Source organism: Polyodon spathula, chromosome 9 (assembly GCF_017654505.1).
Source record: "Polyodon spathula isolate WHYD16114869_AA chromosome 9, ASM1765450v1, whole genome shotgun sequence".
NCBI lineage: Eukaryota > Metazoa > Chordata > Actinopteri > Acipenseriformes > Polyodontidae > Polyodon > Polyodon spathula.
Window position 1 is genome coordinate 26,235,519 of NC_054542.1, and position 24,823 is coordinate 26,260,341.

The 24,823-nt window shown below is 37.7% G+C and overlaps 1 protein-coding gene across 10 annotated transcripts in view; it reads right to left on the minus strand.

Moving 5' to 3' along the window:
* dmd (dystrophin) overlaps window positions 1-24,823 on the minus strand; it is a 728,160-nt gene that overhangs the window by 445,425 nt on the left and 257,912 nt on the right. For all 10 annotated transcript variants that reach the window (XM_041259003.1, XM_041259005.1, XM_041259010.1 and 7 more), the window contains 7 exons: window positions 23,423-23,573; window positions 22,534-22,653; window positions 19,361-19,462; window positions 19,123-19,230; window positions 15,862-16,041; window positions 8,632-8,807; window positions 604-727 (listed from right to left, as the gene is read on the minus strand). In XM_041259003.1, coding sequence (XP_041114937.1) covers window positions 604-727; window positions 8,632-8,807; window positions 15,862-16,041; window positions 19,123-19,230; window positions 19,361-19,462; window positions 22,534-22,653; window positions 23,423-23,573 — 961 coding nt within the window. The remainder of the gene's footprint in view (window positions 1-603; window positions 728-8,631; window positions 8,808-15,861; window positions 16,042-19,122; window positions 19,231-19,360; window positions 19,463-22,533; window positions 22,654-23,422; window positions 23,574-24,823) is intronic.

Sequence of the window (24,823 nt, forward strand, 5' to 3'; positions counted from 1 at the left end):
GAAAAAAAAAAAAAAACACCGCAGTAATTAACTAGAAAGCCAACCAGGCACAAAATATAGCAATAAAGTCTTATAAACATCAATAAACTGTATTGAAGGAACACAGCTGAAGTTCATGTTTTCAACAGCAGTTTAACACAATAAGATTGTCATTCACAAATCTATAAAAAAAAAAAAAAAAAAAACCTATTGATTTAAAAAATAATTATTATTTAAGGCCAAAGGGAAATGTTTTTACCTGTATGAATATTAAGACAAAATATATGTATCAAAATAGTCTCAATTTTTAACATAATAAATATTTCTTGAAAATGTATGGTAACAGAAGAATGGGTGCATGTTGAGTAGGTGGCACAGTAGCAATGGCAGAAATGTTGGTAGGCTGACTCAAAACAAAATCAAAACAAAAGGAAATTATTTGCCAAAAGAGACAGCTGTAGCCATAGTGAGTGACAGACAGAGGGACGTCTACGCCACATCATATCAAAACTGTGATAAGAGCAAATGGCGACCCAACCTAAGGTTCCAGAGCCTAATGAGGTGGCCAGGCAGTGTATAGGTTTTGTTATTGTTTTAGACAGGTATCATAATCTGCCTCCTTACATTTACTCGCTCCTGAAGATCTGAGAGGTTCCCTTCTTTCCGGGAAATCGCAAACTCTGGACTTTGGAGTATGGCTTCAGATCTGGTCATCCAACTGTGCAGCTCGGTCGTATCCACTCCAAACCTAAAACACAGGAGTGAAAACTATTACCAAAAAACATTTATTAAGGGGTGACTTTCTGTTGTAAACACAGCTTGTTCTCTTGTTGCAGTCAATTGAACAAAGCAAAATATTTTTACTAGAAGCACTTTGCAGGTCTCTTTCAGTTCCTACCATTTATATTGCTGCAGGGGAATGTAATAAATTACTTTTAAAAGCTTTTAACCGCAGCTGCATTTTACTGGAAACAAACAAGCAATAACACTTCACACTGAATGCTGCCATTCATCAGCAGCCTTAAAACACATTGCAGTCCTAAACATTAGATAGCCAAGACAAATATATTTATCAAATAAAAGACAAGAAAACAGGAGGAAACAACATACAAGTCCCAAGAGTTTCAAGAGTATGCCAACTCAAATCACGAAAACAGCCCTCCAAACAGATATGAATCACCTTGGAGTCAAAATGCAACAGAGAACAAAAAGAAAAACCGGAATGCAATGCAGCTGCCTTTATAGTAAAAGTAAACAGTTAATTTCTCAGCATCTTTAAAACCTGCCATATGGATACCCTAAAATCATTTGATGTAATTTGGTCTTTTGCAGCTGGTAGCTTAACAGTGGGGAGAACACTGTAGTAAAATAGTCCTTTACCTTAAGTACAGCATCAGTTTATTTAAGTGTTGTAGTAATTGCCTCTCGTTAAACTGACAGTACGGCAAAAGGATCTGATAGGCCAAGAAAACGTACCTGGGGTCAGTTTCACAAGCCAATCCTAAGTAGCCTAAATCCTAAATGCAGTGTGATAGAATAACATTATTTGGCAGAAAAGAGAAATGTAACCATTTTGACTAGCTGGGGTGAATTCTGCAAAACCATGCCACCCTGTTTGTGTCTTCTTAGACCATATAACTATAATATACATTGAATGACAATATGGGGCTATGCCAAAATCCCATTCAGAAACCTCTTGCAACATTTGGCCACCAGGTGGTACACTGGGCTAAACACAATCCCATTAAACACAAAGGTACTGAAACATTTTAGAGGAACAAGGAACATCAAAACAGCAGGCTAGAAAGAGGAACACTGCATAAGGAGATGTTAATGGTGTGTGGAAGACGACTGCTTGAGGTAAACTAAAATGGCAAAGCCATTATGAGCTTCCATGCTCTGCATGCATAATGTGCAAAATGTAATCCTAGAAACATTTGTCATGGCATACAACAGAATTATGCTCTGCATGCAGACTAAAAATAACACACTTTAAAAGAGTAAAATAAATATAAGGTTTTACTGCTAAAATGTTTAATTGTTTACTTGTAATAGCAAGAAATGTGGACCTTGGTTAGACCACTGGGGAAGAGAGTTTGGTTATGTCGACTCAGTGGACAGTAGTCGAACAGTACATAACAAAAGAACTACACAATTCATCACAACTGGTGACATGGAAACTGACAACCTTGTTGTGAAAATAAACATATGGTAAGTTCACATTGCCATTCTTTGTGCAAATCCTCCACAGGTGTATATTTGACAAATGAAATATTTGAAGACATGATACATGATATGGCTTAAATAGTGAGATGATAGCAGTTTGAACAACACACCAAATAACATGACTGCATTAGAGAAGTTAATATGAGCCAGATCTTGATTTAGACTGAAAGTGGTCCACTGCTTGTTTTCCCACAATTTTTTTGTATGGTTTCCTCTATTGTGGATGACTGCAATAGACAGCTGTCCAAGCTGTTCTCTTAAATAATTGTACTTTTACCCATCCTACCAAAGCACCTTTAATTTCAACTCAATTCTCCGTCCTGCTTATATTACATGTGCCCAGAACTGGCCATGGTTTTGAAATTGCAAACATTCGGCATTCATCTTCACAACAAGGGGTCTAGTTAATTGATTGAAACATCTAAATACTGTATCAGCATAATTTAAATTATAAATATAAATATTGTATTATTTACAAGCAACAATAAGCTAAGGAGACTATCATGCCTTTTATTAATTATTTTAAACAGTGGCAGTATTTAGATAGAGCCCTCAGATGTTTTTACCAGGTGAACCAAGTGGCCAATTTGACTACAGTACAGGTGAGCAGATGCATGGATCTATTTTATAAACTTTGAACTCTGTTCATTCTTCTGGTGTTCATCTCCAGGGGTGATTTATTAACATGATTATGTAGTACAGCTTGCATATTATGTGCACTAGAGTTCCAGTTTGCTTATCCAGATCCAGAAGTACAAAAAAAATAATATTTTCATTTCAAGATACCAGTACATGAGATTATAAATAATAAAAAAAAAAGCCCCTGGAACAAAATTAAAAAAAAAAAATGTGTTCTGAAGTTTATGATTTTCATTGTGAAACTCCTCATTTGTTTACACTGATATGCCATCAGACATTTTCAAACTCCTACTCCTGGGTGACTTCGACATTCATGTTAACTTGCCTTCCTCCCCCCTAGTGACCGACTTCAATTTCTGAACTGTCTTTCTCAATCTGTCAACGACCCCACTTACAACCAAGGACACACCCTGGATCTGCTCATCACCAGGGGCCTTGATGTCTCCAATCTCTGACCATTTCTTAATCACTGCTAATATTCATCGGTCTGCTCCTTCCTCCACTACTGATACTGTTATCCTCTAAAACTCTCAGAATGTGTCTCTGCATCCCCTCTAAGTGGTACTCTCCTGTCCTCACTTGATGATGCCGTGACTCTCTACAATGCCACCCTTACTAGCATCATTGACACTGCTGCCCCTCTTACAACCAGAACCGTCAAGAAAGATCGAAACTGCCCATGGTACACCCTCGAACTTCAACTGCATAAATCTGCCTGTCGCAAGCCCGAGCGCAAGTGGAGGTCATCTGGACTAATGGTTCACAGAGAGATCTGGACTGACCATCTTGTGAGCTACAGGCGTGCACTTGCCGTGGCCAGGGTGAAATACTTCTCTGAAATCATAACTCTTCAAGACCATTGACCAAATCCTACATCCAGCCACCGACCGATCCTACTCCCGTCCATCCTACTCTCTGACCTGTCATGATTTCTCTTCTTCCTTTCAGAAAAAAATCAACAACACCTATTCAACGCTCACCCACCACAAACCCAGTCTACCACCTCGATGCTCCTCCAGTTGCTCTTCCTGCCCTCTCCTCCTTCTCCCCTCTCTCCATTGCTGATTTTTCCGGCTTACTGTTGAAATCAACTATTGCTACGTGCCCCTTGGACCCCTGGCCAACTAAGCTTGCCCGTCTTTGTGTTCTGATCTTGCTCCCTTTATTATGCACACTCTCAACCTGTCCCTGGACTCTGGCTCAGCTCCTGCTGCTTTCAAGCTTGCCAGAGTCACGCCAGTACTCAAAAAACCCTCCCTTGACCCAGCTGACTTATCTAATTTCCGTCCCATCTCCAATCTTCCTTTTCGCTCAAAAACTCTTGAAAGGGCTGGGGCCAGTCAGCTGATGAAACATCTCATGGACAACAATCTGCTTGAATCTCTACAGTCTCTACAGTCTGGTTTCCGGCTGCATCATAGTACTGAAACTGCTCTGCTCCGGATTGTGAATGATCTCCTGCTCAGTGCCGATGCTGGTGCTTCCTCTGTGCTTGTCCTTCTTGATCTAACAGCTGCTTTTGACATCATAGATCATGGCATTCTTTTTGACCGCCTTCTTGGTTCCTGTTTCTGGTCTGACGTCCTCCACTGTCGATAAGCTGCTATCGATAAGAGACCCTTGCCTGTAAAGTGTTGTTTGCAGCTCTCTTGATTGTGACAATCTGGCGTAGAACTGTTTGTGATGAAAGATCTGGTAATGTTGGAAAGCTAGCTTAATGTTTACATAAAAATTGTTAAAATCGAGCATCGGGTTTCAGCGCAGTTTTGCTTTGTTAGTTTTTCATTTTTTTATTTTTGTTTATTTATTTTTTTTATTTGGGGGGGGGGGGCTGGCTGTGCCCCACCAGTTTTTTAAGCCATGAGTCACCACTGTGTGTAATTACAAAGCTTAACAGCATGTAAAATGTTGAATTAGTAAAGAATAACTGGGGTCTATAACTGGGGCACCAATAATATCACAATCTGGTGTTAGACAGCTTTGCAGTAGCAGACAAAAGTATTTGGGCAGTTAAATTAAATGAGAAAAAACAAAAAGAAAGTGATTTCTATCATTTCTAATTTTTCTATTGAAAGATACAAATTAGAGCTTCAGCTTTATAACAAAACAACAAAACAACAAAGTATTTCATAATTTGACAAAAGTATTTGGGCACCCTTACATTAGTATTTTGTGTGCTAACCCTTTGCTTCCTTTACAGATTGCAGTCCTTTTTTGTATTTTGAAAACAGTTCCTGGTATCCTTCCGTAGATATTGTTGCCCATTCTTCAACACATACAGCTCTGAGTTCTGCAATAGACTTTGGTTTCCTTTTTGCAACAGCAGCCTTCAAGTCAATCCACAACATCTCAATGGGATTTAAGTCTGGGGAACTGAGATGGCCAATCAATAACTGTGATCTTGCTTTTTTTCAGAAATTCCTTTGTAGACTTCGCAGAATGCTTAGGATCATTATCCTGCTGGAATACAAACTTCTATCCAATGCCTGCTAGCACTGGATAACAAATGAGAGTGCAAAATACAGAATTCATTGATCGTTATGCAATACAATGGTCGCCAGTGCCCGAGGAAGAAAAACAAGCCCATACACTGGACATGACTAACTTTTCTTTAAATTCTTCTCTCTTTCTCCAAACATATTGTTGTTTTCTTGGTGAAAAAAGTTATATATTTTGAATTTGTCTGACCATAGAATTTGGTTGATGAAATCATCAGCCTTCTCAAATATTCAGTGTAACACTCCAATCGCTTTCTTTTATGTGTTGTGTGTTGTTTTTAACAAAGGTTTGCATCTTGGTTTTCGCCCATGGACATTTATATTGTTAATTGTTTGCGCATGCATTCTTGACCGTCTTCTCTCAAATCTTGAGTCAAATCTTTTGCAGTAATAAGAGGATTTTGCCGGCCTGCTCAAACAATTCTTCCAGATTTTTCAAAAATCTTTCTTGGTCTTCCTCACCTGGAGCTAGTTGCAGTCGTTCCTGTTCTCACACACTGTTTTTTGGTAAATCTTTCTGCTATTTTTCTGGTCATGTCTCCTTTTTCGTTTAGTTGTATCACTGCTAGTTTGAGAACATTGCTGTACTTTTTAGTTTTAACCATTTTTGTTGCTTTTTTGAATCACAAATTTCCAATTAATTTTTCAGCACTTGCTATTATGTATTTATTTATTCTATAATTATCATCAGGCGTTGGTTTTCAATCATGATAATGTATGAATCATGGGTTTGTACAAAATATGTTGATTGCTCAAATACTTTTGTCAAGTATGAAGTTTGTTTTTGCCTGTTATTTTTCATTTTATGCATGTTATGTAATAATTTGTTGTTTGTTATACAGTGCTCCCTCGCTATAACGCAGGTCTCGGGGGACACAACATGAGCGTTGTAACCTAACACACGTTATAAATGGGGGTGGGGTGAGGGGCGGCGCGGGACACATAACAGCACACATCTGACCAAAATACAAAATAAAATAATTCCCTTTCTATAATGCACATACATTGAAGCAAAAATGTAACTTTCCATGAATTAACCATGCATAAAGCACCATGTAATCAACACTATATTTATCCTGGTAAAACTTTTGGCATTTACAAAAACAGTGTTGTTTAAAACTGCTCCCATACCTTATTAACAGCTACATTTAAGTATTTGTTTCTGATAGTCACCATCACACAGCAAGAGGGCTGTTAAGTAGGCACAGTGAAAACAGATAAACTTGTGTCGTTTTTTTATGACGTTCAATTAATACGATGAAACCGTATTTGTACAAATAGATGCAAACAAACACAAAATATCAACTAAAAATGATGCAGTTTTATGCAGTTTTCATAAAACAAATAACAAACACATTCCAGTTAATTGTAGCGCTGAGGTGTAAGGATGTATTTCTCTGATCTTGTAGCTCTTTAGCTTGTCACGTGGTCCGAAATACACCCCTTTTTGAGTGACTGGCTTTTCATAACTCAGAGTGCAGCTCTGGCCTTGGCACATATAACACTTTTGTTTTTGCATAAATCGTTTCTGCTTAAAAAGCTGTTTTGAGCCCATGTACAAACCATTTACTTCTGTTAAAAGTGACATGCTATTATAGCTTTAGGTAAGTTTCACAGAACGCATGATAACACATTATTGGAACACATAGGATTTTTCTGATAACCACGCACCTTGTGTTGGGCAGTGTACACATTGTTAAATGACACAAGCTCTTATTGCTTCATCAGCCTTTGTTCCTTTTCATTATATAACCTGTTACTTATGCTTCCCATTTAAATGATGAAGGAAGTGAGAAATCATTGAGACTGTCTGTAAACATTGTATGATTTACCTGTGTTTAATGTAAGCTCTGAATCAATGCAGGGTTAATTAATAAATTAAGCTGTACATAGCTGCTGTACATCAGTAGTTTGCAATCACCAGCCTTGTCGTTCGATCCTGTGACGCGTGGGTATGTGATGCCTGTGAGAATTGAGCAAAACTCATAACATTGATCTTAACTGGAACTTCTTGTTATCTGGGTTTCTGCTGACATTGGAGAAGAAAAGCAAATGTAACTTTTAATGTGCTTTGTCTCGCATCATGCTAGGGAAATACGACCAAATTTGGTCAAAGAAATTACGTAAGCTAGCTGTGTATCTTTGCTGTACGAAGTAATTTCTTTGCTCAGCTAAGAAACATCTACACTGATGTCAGCTCAGATATTACACCTTCTGAGGCCTACCGTATGCTGTTTGTGTTCTTTGATTTGCTTTGTTCCTGTTTGCATTTTGATTCCTGAATAAACCATTTTTGATTAACTTTACCTGAAGAAGATTATTTATTTTTGAGAATAAATCAAACATTTTACAAAGGTATATACTGAATGTCTTCTCTGTGTCTCTGTCATCAGAGTCAATAAAAGTTTTTTTTTTTTTTTTTTTTTTTATTTCTCTCTGCCATGTGAGCTGAGTAGCTGCAGACAGTGGTTGTTATAGTTGAAGCGAATTTCAAATCTAGTGGTTTTAATTTTAGCGGCAGGGGTTGGTTGCCTAGTTACTAAGTGCAGCAGAGTAGCACACATAACAAAACAAGGGAAAATCATGAGTAAAATCAGAATAAGAGTTTCCTTAATACAATCCCGAAATTGGGATTTGGGAGCTGAATTTACCATATGGGATTTCCAGGATTGCAACCACTAATACACCATATGTAATTCATCACTTGATCACAGGTGCGTTCGGTCGATTAGACAGTACTGTTGATCAAAGATCGGTTAATTGACTCTCTACTGTAGTTATCAAATTTTTCTCCATCTCTGTGTGGTTTGCGACAGCATATGAGTACACTGAAACACGATCCAGTTATATTTTATTTCATCAAGTTGAATTTGTTTGGATTTCATAAGTCAGAAAACAGTGACAGTGATGTTTTAATCACTATTATAGAGTTTGGAACATCTTTCTTTTGTAGTATGTTTTGTAATTCAATGTTCCGTGTAAATTGGTGTTCAGCCATTTTCTCTTCAGAAGAGGACAGGGAGAAAGGCGTTCCTTTGAAAAGGGGCGGGACTGACAGTGATGTGAACCAATCACATGACAGTTGGAGACTATTAACCAGTGATGTGAGGGCAATAGTTAAATAAATTTTTCCTCCTATGATGAGTTTTGAACCAATCACAGGCCAGGATTTCCAATGACTGATTCATATGTATGTTTTAAATGTCACAGCTCACTATGAGCTGGTTCTAATAGACCTGATTTATCCATGTTAGTTTATCAACCCAGTGAACACGGAAATTAAGCTTACCTTTTCCGAAGTTCAGAGTCCACCACAATCTGCCTCTTCTTCAGGGGTGGGGGTGGAGGGAGTTCTTCCTTAGCATGTTTAACCAGGACCTCCTCTCTGGTAGTCACCATAGTTACAGTTTCCATTACTGTGGTCTGCGTTAGTGACGGCTGAGCAGTGGTGACAGCCTGTGAAATCTGTGGGAAATATTGAGAAAGGGGTCACAAGCTGCAGGGAAGACTTCAATATAAATATTGTTTGGAGCACCAATAGAAAATAATGAGAACTACTCCACCCGAAAACATGACTTGACATTTATAGAAAAAAATCGAATAAAATAAAACAATACTGAACTTAGCACCATATTAATTTCAGTCTGTAATAAACTCCTACATTTAACCCTATAATGTCATAGGCAACACAGTTTTTATTCAACATATTTTAAACATTATGCCACAAACACTGGTTTCTGGCTCATCCACACACCTTACCAAAGGAATGAGAAACCAAATTATGTTACTGTAAAATAAAATAAGCAACAGCTTAAAGCAACTTCTGATAATAGAGGGCTACATTACAAAATGTGTAACATAAGACTTGCGAGTGTGTGGTTTATATTACTTGTAAATTGTAGTTCTTGTTCTGTGAAGTTACTTTTAATAAATTATTTGAATGTATTTAAACAGCTTGGTGTCTGTTTTTATGTCCATGTACTGCCACCCCTGGGATTCATATCTTAAATTTCTAGGCGGAACTAATGACACTTAGGCCTAATTTATTTTATAATGGCACATACTTTTAGAATGGCTAAAAGTAATGTACAGTATATAGTGTATCATTATATACAGTATTCCAACTAGGATTTTTTTTTGTTAATTATTATTTCTGTATTTGTATCTTAGTTTAAATACAACCGATATGCATCATGTTTGAGCTGCCAACATTATCAAAATATGAATCATCCCTTCAACACAAAACCTATTTGTTGCCAAACAAAGCTCTGAAACAAATACAACTCCATGACCTGAGATTTATGTATCAATAATTGTATAAACCACACAGATGCACACATATTGCCCTCATTCCAAAAATAGGGCCCCTTGAGCCATGATTGCTTCCTTCGGCCTGACACCTTTAGATGATGAACATAGTGACTACTTTGATCTTTGGTTATACTCCAATAAACTGCAATTATGAGGAACCTTTGAATATGCCTGTAATGTTTGTTTGTTTTTTTCTTCTACAGCAGCAAAGGGCCTTGAGATCTTTCACATCTTTAAAGCTCATTTATATACACACACACACACACACACACACACACACACACACACACACACACACACACACACACATTCCCATCAGTACAGCATCCAGGTTAGTCCTGATGGAGTACTGGTTGAGGATGTTCAGGTAACCCCTGGGGGCAAATAATTCCTTCAAGAAGCTGCTTGATGAGATTCTGGGATCAATAAGCTACTAACAACCAAACGAGCAAGATGGGCCGAATGGCTTCCTCTCATTTGTAAACTTTCTTATGTTCTTATTTTCTTATATAATCTTTAAAGAAGTAGCCCTTCAGCATCACCCCATCCATTCAATAAAAAAGCTCATAAAGCTGTTGATGACAACAAACACCATGCGTAACAGGCCCCCAAATGGAAACCTAATGCAATTTAAAACACACTCCGATAATAACGTGAGCCCTTGCCCTTTCTGTTTGTATTGTAAATGTGACTTCCTTGCCCAAACCAAAATATCTAATTAATAAGGAAAGTAGAATGTCACAAATGCAAAATGAGCTTCAGGGCACACTAATGTTCTGTTGTCTTTAAAAATTCAGTGTTTCCTAAAGTTAATTTTGTGTCTCTTTATTCCCAGAATAACTTTTAAACTGTATATGTTCCTCAGGCCTATAAGCATAGATGTCAGTGGTGATGTCAAGAGGCTGGCGTAATTGATTAAAAAATGCTGAAATGGGCCAAGGTGATTTATTTATTTGGGGAAATGTGGCTGTTAGTTAGTCATTTATCAAAATAATTCAATAATTTAGCTGCTGTCTGCATATGAGTACACTGAAACATTAATAAAAGCATTACAAGTGTCCATTTATTCAATGACCCCGACTGCCTGATTATAGACAGCTTTCTGCAGAACATAGGGCTTCTAACATGGTAGTCATCAAAAAATGTACATAAAAAAGAATGATGATAGGAGCCACAGTATTTATTAAGGCTCTATGAATAAGAGATTTAATGTGAGACTGGGGATGGTCTCTCTATACAGCTGACTCAAATTGTATAGCAGGGGTGCACAATTTAATTAATTTAGTCATGAGATGCCCTGGTCTTTGTTCCACCTATATTCTAGATTACTTAACTGAATTTAATCAATGGTTAAAAAAAAAAAATTCTGGGAACTAGGGTTATGATAACATTTCCTTTCATGTAGAAAATGTAACCATTAACTAATAGATGCGTATACCCAGGCAGTCGCGGTATTGTATAACGACTGGAATGCTGCAAGGCTAAGCTGAGAGGCTGCCTTGTGCATTATCATTAGGAACCCCAGTAAAAAGAGCTGTGTTGTAAGGGTCTACTCAGAAGCCACCCTTCCAAAGCCAGGGTTTTGAGGATCCACTACATTTAGTCTGTAGAACCTAGTGAAGGTATGAGGAGTAGCCCACTGTGGCATTGCTGTCTTTGACAGATGCACCCTGGACTAAAGCCCACAAAGTTGCCATGCTCCTGGTGGAATCGGCAGTGAGGTTCTCTGGAGGAGGCAAGTTGGTTCGCTTATAGGCAGTCGTGACTGTATCTGCTACCTGCCGAACGTTCACACAGTCGTTCCTTGGTGGGAAACTCCTGCCCAGAGCTTCTCGTCTGTTCTGAGTCTCCTTGCTCAAGGGAGGAGGAAAAACAGAGGAGGATGAGGAAGGCCATGAAGATGGCTTCCTGGGTGGGCTTCTTTCTAGGGCACGCAGCCACCTCCGTACCTAAGGGTGATGGGGAAGAACACTGTGCAGGTGTAAGGGATGCAGAGCGCTTTGCTGAACTACGGGAGAGTGCGCTTGGAGGAAGATGCACAAAACTCACAGAAACTGTGGTTAGTCAGTGCCTCCTTGGCGTGCTCTGGCCCCAGGCAGGAAGAGCATCTGATGTGCTTGTTCTCAACAGGCACACTGGCCTCGCATGTCTCACAGGGATAAAACCCAGGCATGATGCAAGTAGCAATGCAGTGTACAGTAAGCAATGTACAGGTTCAGTAATGGGGCTGTTCAAGACCCAGTCGGTAGTGGGTCGGAACCAGGGCGGTTCAGTGACTGTAGCTCTGGGTCAATATGGTACAGTATAGGGTCGGAACCCGGGATGGTACTGGATTGGTACTTTGTCGGTTCAGTACCGATTCAGACTTCAGCACTGGATGGATACGGTATGGTACCGGTGGGGTACTGCTGTGGTACCAGTGCGGTAGCCTCTGTCCCGGTTCGGTATGGTATCGGGTCGTGAACGGAGCAGGTTGGTGACCTTGGTACCGGTGCGGTAGTGGTTTTAAGTTATTTCACATCTGAACTAAGTCTAACTTGCCTAAAGTCATTATTATTATTATTATTATTATTATTATTATTATTATTATTATTATTTTAATTATTATGACACCTATAGAAGGTTTATAGAAAATTGTCCTGACGTTAATCTGCAGAAGGAATTTAATTAAGGTGACCAGATTTTGAAGTCCGCAAACTGGGACAGTAAGGAAATATTGTGAATAGAGAATGACAACCACTGCTGAATGGGAAGAGCCTCTTTGACTGTCAATCTCCATGCAAATATACAAAAGCTGCCCTATCAGGGCCCTGCTGTGAGGGGGAAGTCCCGCCCACCTCCTGCTGAAGAGGTAAGTCCTCACAGTAGCACACTGCCATTTTCTTTCGAAAACAGAGGTCAGCTAGGGACATGACCTCAAAGGGTATTGGTTGTCATTCTCTTTTCAGGGAACCAGGGTTATGGTAATAACCTAACGTTCCCTTTCAATTCGAATGACAACCACTACCGAATAGGAAAGCTGTACCAAAGCTGTCGTGGCTCCAGATTACCAACAGTACAGCCCCACGGCGATAGTCAATTTTGTCATGGCACGCTGATATTGCTGCCAGGTATACCTTCAAAGTGGACGCTGATTTTCCTGCGTCAAACAGATGTTGTTAGAAGGTTCTCAATCGGGCAAGTCACTGGATCGTGACCTTCGGCAAGGCACCAGTCACCAAACTTTCCATTTATAGAAGTACTGACCTTATCCACTGCCTGGAGCTCCCCCAACTGATTCTGGCAGAGTACCATTATGGCCATGGCATTTTCTGCTCGGACCGACAGCGCTGACGATACGTAAGCTTTTTTTGCGCATCACATCTGTCATTCTGCAAGGCTGGGGCGGACAGATTAGGTCTTTATCCCCCTTGGTGAAAGTGGAACCTTGCACCAAAACCGTGACCGTGTCCCCGATAGTGGGAAATACGCCTAGGCCCGCTTCTTGGGCTCCTGCAATAAGAAGCAGAGACTCTGCTGTTCTGGAGGCTGAGGGTGCAGATGCTGGGTTGCTCCAGTAGGAGCACACCAGTTCCAGGAAGTCCTGGCATAGGGGGAGTGCATGTTGTGGGTGCCCTTTCTGCTGGCGGAAGCGGTTCCCCTTACCCTCTTGTTCTGCCGGCCAGCTGCACGCTGCATTAGGGCCCGGAACTATAAGCATAAGCATTAGCCTATGTAAAATGCACAGAGTTTTCTGATTGTCAGGAGACGCTTTCTCATTATCATTGATTGGTACTGAAATACTGCATAGACAAGGCAGGAAATTAATACGTTTATAACAGGGTTCCTTTCTGTTGTAAGTGATACCTGTCAGCTTAAAGCATGTTAAAAGGAAAAACAACTACCAGTATTTGGAGAAACTTAAAGGGATCGACCCCACTGCAGCTCCCAGTAATTGGAGCCCTGAATTTTCCCTCTTTTGCTGAAGGAAAAAAATATGTTTTAGCATTGTGTTGTTTTTCTTCTATTAAACTAACAGATGTAAAATACTTATAAAATAGCTTATTTAGCGTATGCAACAGATAGCATTAATTTTAAATGAGTACTCCGTTGTCTCTATTTTTTTCCCTAAACTTTGCAGATTTAAAATATACTACTTCTATAATACATTTAACACAGAAATCAAAATATGAGGGTCATCAAATTAAAAAGAGACGTATCCTGCCTCTATGGCAGCTTATTTAGTTATTTTTTAAGAAGGTCAAATTAAATGAATACAGGATTTTTTATTTTTTATTATTGTATTATATCATATACAGTACTCAATTATCAATGCAAATAATGTTTTTAAATAAATAACCTGGAGACCTGAAACTAAGTATTTCAGTATTGCTAAAAACAACAGAAAATGTATATATTAACAAAATAAAAAATACAAATCTGAAACTTTCAAAAAAATTTGTTTCCAACATGAGTTTCACAAATGTGAAAATAACGCATTATTATTATTTTGTATTATTCACTAGCATAGGTTTCTTAGAGGGTACCTGTGGTGAAAGTGAATATAGACTTATTTCAACAGAAATATGTGTCCAAATACCTTTGTCACATTTTACAGCTCCTCTTATTGTTGCGATGGGCTATTTTGAAGCGAAAGGTGTTCAAACCACGACAAGCTTCAGTGCACTGCGCTGTAAACATGGCATGATGATGTGACATGACAGCGTCGATTTCAGCAATTGGCGCCTATAGCTACACACAAAGTCGTTTGCACGCAGATATACAATTATCACGGATGAAGAGAATAATTCCAACACAATACAATGGTACCTGTATGAGCCGTTATTGTTAGACTACCCTAGTCTAACCTCTTTAGGCAGTGAGAGTGATGATTCATACGGGGATAGATACCAGTTCGTATTAGCAACATGGATAAATCCCCCTGAAATTCTCTGTGATTGGTTGCAAATGTGAGCGGTGACTGTTCAGTAATTCTCCAGATTTGCACTGTGCTCTACAGCTGTTTTTTAATGCTACTGGTCGTTCAATCTTCCTTTTGTTCACATTATGTGTCATTGTACTATACTGTGACGATGCTCAGGGTAAAAAAAACAGGACAAAATGAGCGTCCCAAGAAAGGTTCTGCAGACACAGGGCCAGTGTTCCTAAAGTGGGACTGTCCCATCCAAAACAGGACGTCTGGTCACCTTAAATTTAATGCCTACAAAGTACAGTTTGTCTGCACTCTCACTACCACACAGGATTACACTATATTGCAATAACAAGCTGCAAATAAAGGGCTCCTTGTTTTCTTCCCACCAAAATAGAGGAATTGTCATTTGTTGACTGCTAAGCCCAGTACACCGTACACAGCAGTACACACAGATACCTGTATGTAAAATCATCTAATATTGGATTGTCAGGTTGTGTCTAAGGTCTTCCCTTTGTAGTCTGCAGTATATCCTATTGGTTAATGGAATTGATTCTGAATATGATTAGCTCAGTACCAACTAGCCCTCTTGAGAGGGTTAAGTCTCTTTAAACTGTGATACATTTACTTTTTTACTGATGCTATGATCAATCTGAAATTGAGTAATATTCACAGAAGGTGTAAGTACATCTTTCTTTGTTTCACCTAAAAAAAAGATTAAACCAATATGCTCCTAGCTAAATAGCCAGCAACAAAAGGATATGTGTCTCATTTGCTCATCCAGCCAAACATTGATATTTACACAGGCCCCAATACAATTTCTCAAATAAAAAGTCAGCTTAGAAAAAGAAATTCTTTTTACAAAAGCTAAAGATGATCAAGTTATTGTGGCAAACAGTTACAGCTATATTTTATCAGAATTAGTCTGGCAAATCAAGCAACAGAACATTTCAACAAGGGAACTTGATGTTTCAGTTCAAATTGCATGCATCTGATAATCAGCTTCGTTCAAAAAAGGTATTTTGCCATAAATATAATTAAGCTATGCCCTACAGGGCATGTGATGTCCCAAATAATACGTATGAAGAGCTTTCCTAACGTGTTTCCTCACCACCTATGTCATCTTTCCAAAGATATGGTCATGCACGCATCAGTGATGAGGATACCTGAGGTTCAATTAGGTTGTATACATTGGGTTTTGAAATGTATTTTTGTCAGAAAATAACTACTGAATGATCATGTATGGCATGACTTTTTCTCAGCACCTCCCTGCTCTTTGTACACTATGTGTTACTGTACCTGTGTGGAGCTCTTCTCCAGGGCCTGCACAAGGCTGTCCCAGCGCTGGGCGAAATCCTCTAGACGAGCTTCCAGCTTTTGAGCTACGTCCTTGTTTTTCACGGCTGACAGGAGGTCCTGGCTGAGTGCGCACAACTTATCCATGGTCTGTCTCTTCAATTCCAAGTCCCCTTTCAGGATCTGTCAACCAAAAGACTACAGTAAAAATATGCTCTACTGACAACTCAGGTCCTCTTCTGCATCTATCACGACTACTATGGCTACTGCTGCTAGGACAGTGACTACTGGGAGCACACATATTTGTGTATTCTCAGTCAGTGATTTAAAAACCAAAAACACGGTTTTGCTTTCTGAAGAAGTAGTGCAGCATTTTTGTTAAAAAGCTTTTTATTGAGTTGCTTCTATGATTTTTTCTCCTTTGTTCCCATCCTCCTGTGTTTTGCGTTTTTGCCCTTGAGCTTTGTATTGTCTCTTTGATCTTCTGTTTAACTTAAGGCATTTTATTTTTTCTTCTTTTTTTTTTGTTTTGAACCTTGAATGAAATAATAATAATAATATTCAAATTTTAAACATTTAAAAGTAATATGTTTCTGATAATGCTTTGTATTAACCAAGCAACAACTACTAGTAACTTTAATTGTTATAAATTATGTTGTACTGTTGTTTTTTCTTAAATTAAATTCTGTCCTCTGTCCCTCATTGCACATATATACATATTGTAATGAACCATGGTTCTCGCAGGCAGGGGTGCTCACAGACAGAGGTGGGGTGTGAACCCGGGAACTCCCTCATTGAAGCAGAGCGCCGATACCACTGTACAAAAGAGCCGGCTCCCTTGCAGGAGCTGGTATCGGGCTTATATCTTCATATTTGATTGCGTCACCATCATACTACACTCTCTCCTGCCAGCCTTGGACTGCCAGGACTTGCCAGGAATTGCTCACCAGGCTACAGGCTTCCAAGTGCATTCTGGGGTACCTGCATCCACTTGTGACACCAATGTAACGTTGAGCGGAAATAAAAGGAGCCTAGATGACCGCAGCCAGATCTCGTTTGCTAAACAACAGACTTTATTCAGCACACAACAACACAGCCCACAGCAGCATGCAAACTGCACCTTTATAGAGCAAAACCCCATGAAAACATGTAACATTTAGGCATATAATGTAAACATAACAAGAAACATTATTGGACCCCACAAACTGAACAAGTCACAAACACAACACGATTAGACAACATTCACAAACATACTGTTATCACGACTCAATCACGCCCCCTCCCCACCCCACAGGTGCACTCACTCACATGCACAGTCACTCAGGACATAGATAAAACGCAGAATTGTGACACAAAATGATACAACACCTAGTACAGATTGCTACAATATATTATATCCATGTGAATTTCTACACAATTCCTTTTGAGACCTAATTGATATAAAGAATGACAGATTTGTCTTCAGCGGGTGACCTTTCTCTTTTTTGACAAGTATGGCACACACAGAAACAGTTTAGGCCTTTAAGCTGCCAAAGAAAAAAAGTACCCTAGATTATATACCATCACTTTCAAGCCTTCACCAGATATATTAGCTCCAACAATATGCAGTATGTAGCAGGGTATCTCAGAGACATGCATCACTGTGTATTTTAACAAATTCAGAAATAAATTTTGGTTTGCTAGAATAAGCCAAGATAAACAGCCTGACATGGTACTAGGGATTGTCAGTTAAACATTATCCATAAGTTCTCATTGTATCTTCTACTGTGAATTTTATACATATAGGTGTTGAACAAACTTGATGAGGCATCAGTATCCAGACTTTTTTTTTTTTGTTGTTGTTTTTTACAGCATATTATATTCTGTAATCAACCAGTCTATTCCTATTCATGTATTGGTCCTATTATGCTTCTTAATATCAGCTTTCATATTTTCTCCTTTCCAATAATATATTATAGTAATTTTGACTTTTTTTGAAATCCATAGTATAGGTTATATACTGTATTTTTCAGAACAATTCCTCAACAGGTGCACAACATACTGCATCTTACTGGCAGAAAGATTCAAGGGAAAATAATGTGCACCCCTTTTTTGAGGGTCGGTTTATTGACATACAGTTAGAAAATATTAAGAACCACATTTTAGCTTGTGGAAATACACATGTATACATTTTTAATAATCTTTGTACAGATTTGTACAGAATATCACATTCTGTTTTGTCAAATGTCTTCTTGCTAAGTGTAAATGAAGGCACAATTATAACATACTAAGTCAACTAGACAAACATTTCAGCTTGTGTTGCATTTGGTGGTATTTTTATATCAGGTTGGGTCTTAATGCATTTATATTTCAATGTTACAGCACAATTAATTATCTTTTTTATTTTATAATAGTGATGTAATGGAGCAATATGGATCATAGTTGGATTTATTTTTGTGATGCGATTACAAACATATTAAGGGCATATACTAGGTATTTTATATCCCTAGCTCAGCCAATCAGAGTGCTGGGAATCTTTCCACTAAAGTGTAGATAGATAGATAGATAGATAGATAGATAGATAGATAGATAGATAGATAGATAGATAGATAGATCAATTCAAATATGATTTACTTCACAGCACTGTTCTTGTGTAGATCAAGATTTTATAAAGATGGCTCTGAGAGCAGATCAAGGAAGCTACATTTCAGGCCTCCTTGCACGGGAATATGAGGCTGGGAGTTCAGACTGTAGCGTGACAGCAGGGTTCAGTCCAGAAACATGCGCAGTTTCTAAATTTCCAATTGTCAGCCTTCTCAGTGAGGAGGTGAAAGGTTGTCTCCAGTGGTATGACATAAAAACTAAAATGGAAATCACCACAAACCTTTTTTTAGCCAGTTGTATACAGTACAGTAAGTCATTGGAAATTAGGAAGCCCAAACCTCTGCAGATCCCTAGGCTAATACTCTGCTCCCAACCCTTACAGGCTGGGTTGGCAGTGCAGTTTATATGACTGAAAAGTGCAGAAAAAGGTATATGTACTGAATGGTTCATAGCATATTCAGTTTACTTCCAAGCCAATGGGAAGCAAACATACTGTGGTAGGTAAAATAGTATCACTACCATTATTCTGAAAAATAAGTATTTAAAACATTTATTTAAAAGTTTATTTAATGACAAGAAGGCTGAATTGTTTATAAGTTGTATATCTATACAGTATGTCTCATATGTCTCACAAACAGCATAAACATCAGATATGCTACTGTATGTTTTTCTAACACTTACAGCTAATTGTCTCAGACTGGCCACCATTTCGTTCTGGTCTTTGAAATCGGTTGTTTGGATCCTGTTAACAGCTTCTTCTTTTTCAATCAGCCAGGCATCAAAGAGGCACTGAAAAGAGACATAGCAAGAAGAGAAAGAACACTGAGTGGGGAGGGTGTCCGCAAAAGACAGAACAGCAATATCTCAAGCTAAAATGAACAGCTGGCACATAAACAAATTCTGTTAACAGCCCCCTAACCTGCTCCTCAGTGAAGTGCTGCCACTTAAGAAGAATCTCCTGCAAAAGCATCCAGCGCTCCTCTGTCCACTTGCAAATGGCCGCCCACCTTTCTCCCAAGCTCTGCAAATAACGTACAAGAGTTTACTAACAAAACACTGTTGTAAAAAAAAAAACACACACACACTTTCCCTGAAACACAGTTTTAACTTAATTATTTTAAGTAGCAAGTCATGGCATTTTTATTTAGGCTGTTCCCTAAACAAGAAATCCACTTAGAGCTCATCTTGGTTACACAAGGGCTCCAAAGGTAAACCTTGATAAATGAACAATGGCACCAAGCTTACTATGAAGCTCCCAGTTACAAAGTGAACCCACCAGCTCGGCAACCATCCCCGGTTGGCACTATTTGCTGTAGCATGCCTGGCACTGCAGCTTGCTGGTTCACTCAATTACTATATCTCTATATATGGAATCTACTACAGTCAATTCTCGTTAACATAAATTTCAAGGGACCAGCATAAAAATGTGTATTATCAATATTTCTTATTATCAGGAGTTTAAGCCAAATGTATGCTCTCAGTTTCTATTGAAATGACATTAACACTGAAATCAAATTCCAATTACAGAACAATGAAAAGTATTACATATTTACAAGTACTGTGCATTTTATTGAAAACACAGTTGTAAGTTAACTTCCGAAAAGTGTACATTGCAACTTGAAATCTGCATGTCTCATTCTGATCACAAGGATTTTTAAACCACAAAAGCAAGACGACAACTTGCATCCACAATTTTGTTGTTCATAGACCTGTAATATTGTATCCCATTTTTTCCCAATTTATTTTACAGCACTTGATGATTATGCATTTATTTATTCTATAATTATCATCAGGTGTTGGCTTTCAATCATCATAATTGTCAATAATTAGCAACGGATGGGTTTCATACAAAATATGTTGATTGCCCAAACACTTTTGTCAAAGTATGACATTTGTTTTTGCATGTTATTTTTCATTTTATGCATGCTATGTAATAATCTGTTGTTTTATTATAAAGCTGAATCTCTACTTTAATTTATATATTGCAATAGAACATTTAGACATTACAGAAATCACTTTCTTTGTGGTTTTTCTCTTTTTTTTTAACTGCAACTGTATACAAATTAATTTGCTGATATTTAAGATATTTATAAAGGAGTGTTTCTTTAAATGCAGATTGTTCACCAGCCACCAAATAAACTTCCTTCTAGCCTCTCATGGCACCTTTTTATTTGAATTTTAATCAACCAAAGCATTTGAATTGAAACGAGACGCGATTATAGCCCCCACAAGCTCTGTCACAGGGATCTAGTTCCACTTCTGAACTATTGCTCGCTAAACAAAGATGATATTGTACAAAAGTTATTTAAGCTGAGGGAAAAATGAAATAAAACAAAACATGACAAATTAATGATGCATTCAATGCAAACATCTTTATAGGAAAGCTGATTCTTTGGGACTAAGTATTTGAGAAGCAAGAACTATGGCTAGCGTGATTGGTTGAGAAGCATCCCTGGTTTGTGCCAGGCTTGCAGATATAAGCCTGGCACCCAGCACGTAATATGCTGTTTAGAGTAACAAACATTTCATGTCTACAAAATGGTCACTGGAATTCATGAAAGTGTGTTTTACAGTGAAATTACATAAATCCATGTAAATATTAGAATGTTTGAGAGACGGAACAAAATTAATCAGAATAAACATAAACCAATTCTGATAAGCTGAAGATGAGGATAACAATGTGAAGGAACTGATTACAAAAAAACAGATAAGAAAACAGGTTACAGAGTTGAGAGTGATAAAATACAATTAATTACCTGAGCATCTTAATAAACAAATCGGCCAAAAACGTAACAAGGACAAATAAATCAAACGCTGGTATAAGCTTTATTTTTTATGATGGATTGTTTTTTGTTTTACCTCTTGCTTTAAAATTTAAGTAAAAAAACAATCTATAAAGAATAGTATCCCAACGGAAGATTGAGGATAATGCATTTTTAAACAGTAACAGATCTGCCACAGGAAACCCATGCAGCTGCTGTTTTAGTAATTCCTATAGCATTTAAGCAAACCAGGTATCTGTTTATTAGACAATCAAATCACATGAATAGTGGAGATGCCTGTACTCGGAGTAGAAAATGGTCTGTCTATACCCACTCATGTAGTTTGCTCATATGGTACAAAACTCTACCCATTATTTGCATTGTATTACATTAGAGTTTTTATATGTATTAATGTACTTGTCATTGTAATTACTATTTAGCTGAATAATAAATCATATTATGATGTTAATAAACATCCTGCTCCATATAATCATGTGTTACTATTTATCATGTAGTCATTTAGCAGACATTTTTATCTCAAGCGACTTACAGAGACTAGGGGGTGAACTATGCATCTCAGTTGGTGTCCTGCGCTTTAGGTCCCAGAATCTTTTTTGGTCTTCTTTATTTTACATTTTTATGGAAGAGGTTGCATTATTTTTTTTCAGTTATATACTTCTGTATTTTTATTTAAGCAGTGGCTCCAGATCTTTTGCCAAAAAGAAAAGCCTATTTGAAATTTCTAAATGCTGTGTTTATAATATATATTAGAATAATGTGTGTGTGTGTGTGTGTGTGTGTGTGTGTGTATGTGTGTGTGTATATGTATATATATATATATATATATATATATATATATATATATATATATATATATATATATATATATATATATATATATAACAGCAAAGTTCGTACTTTTTACATGACAAAAGAACTACGATCAAGTTTAGTTAAGTCTTGTAAATTATTCAAAAATTTTAGGTTTAGAGGTTGATCATGAGATATTTCTGGTGAATTTTTGGGCAAATCTGAATTAACTTTGAATAAGCCTAAAATAGTTTTGAATAGGGCTGATTGCATAATACAAAAATAATATCTGATTTAAGGTACAGAATTATAGAGCAGTTTACATACAATCATATGTGGGTCACTTGGGTGGTCTGCTAATTACCCAATTGAGGTGGTATACGTTACCCATAGCCCCAGACCCACAGGTGTCCATATTTATTATTTATAACTAGTGGTGAACTACCACTGCTGTACATGTTCTGCATCAATAATGTTCCAACAATAAATTATTATTTGCCATACCAAGTACAGTCCTTACCTGCAGTTTCTCCTCCAAGACAGCTGTGGCGCTGTCTCCACTGCTCTCATCCACCACCACTACCATGTGGGTTAGGGAGTTCACTCTCACTTGCTCTGTTTCCAGATCCTCTTGGAGAAGCTTCACAATGACAATGGAATATATTTATTAATACTACCACAGGGAGGCGGATGGATCAGTCTTTATATATTAAATAATATTTTAACACACAATAAGAAGTGCTGTTGTAATTCTGACTGAATCCAAACCAGAGTCACTGTTTCAATTACAGTGTAGGCTATTTGGGTCAAAATGTAATTTTCACCTGGAGAAGACCTATTAAAAAAAAATTGCTTCCAATTGAATTCTTTGTAGGCATAGCCATCTATATGTATGTAACCTCTGAATCTAAAGAAGCATCTTTTCAACTGAAAACCTACTGCTCTATATTAGTAGTAGTGCTATGTAATAAAATAACAGCCACATACATCTTCTGCATTGAAGCTGTTATATATTAACATTTCATAAATATTCAATGAAAAGAATGTAGGGCAGGAACTTCACTCTGACATTTCTTTTTTAAGCACCATTGTACAGTTACAGCTTACTGGAGCATCTTTAGACTGTCAACAGGAGAATCAGACAGCGGTCTAGAGAGGCATGTTTTGCACAAACAGTCACACTTAAAGGTAATCAAATGTATTTTTGTCTCCCTGGCCTTTATCAAGCAAAGCATCCACATGATGACACATAGGTTAGAACATTTTTTTTTCCATATTAACAAGGCATCACATTAAACAACCACCATCTGCCAAAGGCACTATGTCCAATTATAAGTTATGCATTCTTTATGAGTGAGCAGGCTATAAATCATGCATTATGTGTAGGCGAAGAATGCTCAAAAGCATACTTTGTGTTCTTCTACTTGATGTTTTACATCTTCCAGATCAGGACCGAGAGGCTGTGTCTCCATATTGTTGATTCTTGCTTCTGTTGTCGCAAGCCAATCTTCCAGCTCTTTCAGTTGCTGATGTTGGAGGAACATTAAAACTTCATGTAGTCTAGAAAAAAAAAAAAAGTCAAACACTTGTTAGAAATAGACTAATTAGGTCAAATACCATGTACTCCCCTTTGGTGGTGGTATCAGTGAAAAGTATATGAGTAGCCATTGTGATGCTGGTGAGCCCTCGTTTCTTTTAATGGCCCCTTCACACTACTGTCCTGTGATTTTTTTATCAGAATATGAAACTGTGGAAACAATTACATTTCCTGAGGTTAAAATCCACAAACAATAGTAGCTTAACCATCACCGAGATCAGAGAAATGGGATATATAAATACACATATTCCCAAATCAAACTGCCACAATAAATCGTTCTTTAATGCCTAGTCTGAAATGAATGGATGTGCAGCATAAGCTCATTTTTATTGTACAAACTAAAATCTCTGAAACAAAGGACATGAAACTAGAAATTGCCATTTTTGTGGATCCAAAAAAACTATTTAGTGCCAGTAGGGGGACTACACCGCCCACCCAGTGACAGTCAGGTGCACCAGCTGCCCAATGGCAAGCGGACAAAAATTCAGCTTAGCACCCCCTAAACAAAAGGGGGTGCTAACAAAAACTGGCAAGTGACTAATTTTAACAAAAAAGATTATTATTAGTAGTAGTCGTAGTAATCATGATAGTCATTTAGCAGACACTTGTGTATGATTTACCGGTTTTGTTTGTTTCCTTTCTGAAATATGGTGCAGGGAGATAAAAACAAATGTGACCAGAAAACATCTATTAATATTTTTTACCCCTATGGTGATTCTTTAATATGCTTCGGTCAGTTAACTGAACTAACTGAAAATTAAAAAAATAGCAGCATAGCAGTGCATGACTGGGTGATACATGCAAAGAGCACGTTCAGTATTTTCAGCTTCCTTGTTTATGGTGAATTGGTTATAATGTATAATTTAATATTAAAGGCTTATTTTGTATAAAAAATGTATCATGTACCAAATTCTATACATTTTAGAAGTATTTATTATTAGTCACTCAAATTGTATAAACAATTGTATACAAAAAAATAAACAACAGGTCTATTCCCCCCCCGGCTGCTCAAATGACTACTTGCACTTTGTTGAGAATTTATGTATTAGTGCATCGAAGGCTTAGAAAGTGCAGTGCATTTACAAGCATTGGATCTTGACCTCTATGCTTTTCATGAGCACTATTAGAATAATTCAGCATTGAATTTGTACAAATCTGGGTGCATTAACTTGCCCAGGCCATCTTATAAAACACTAGTTCAAATTGTACTCTC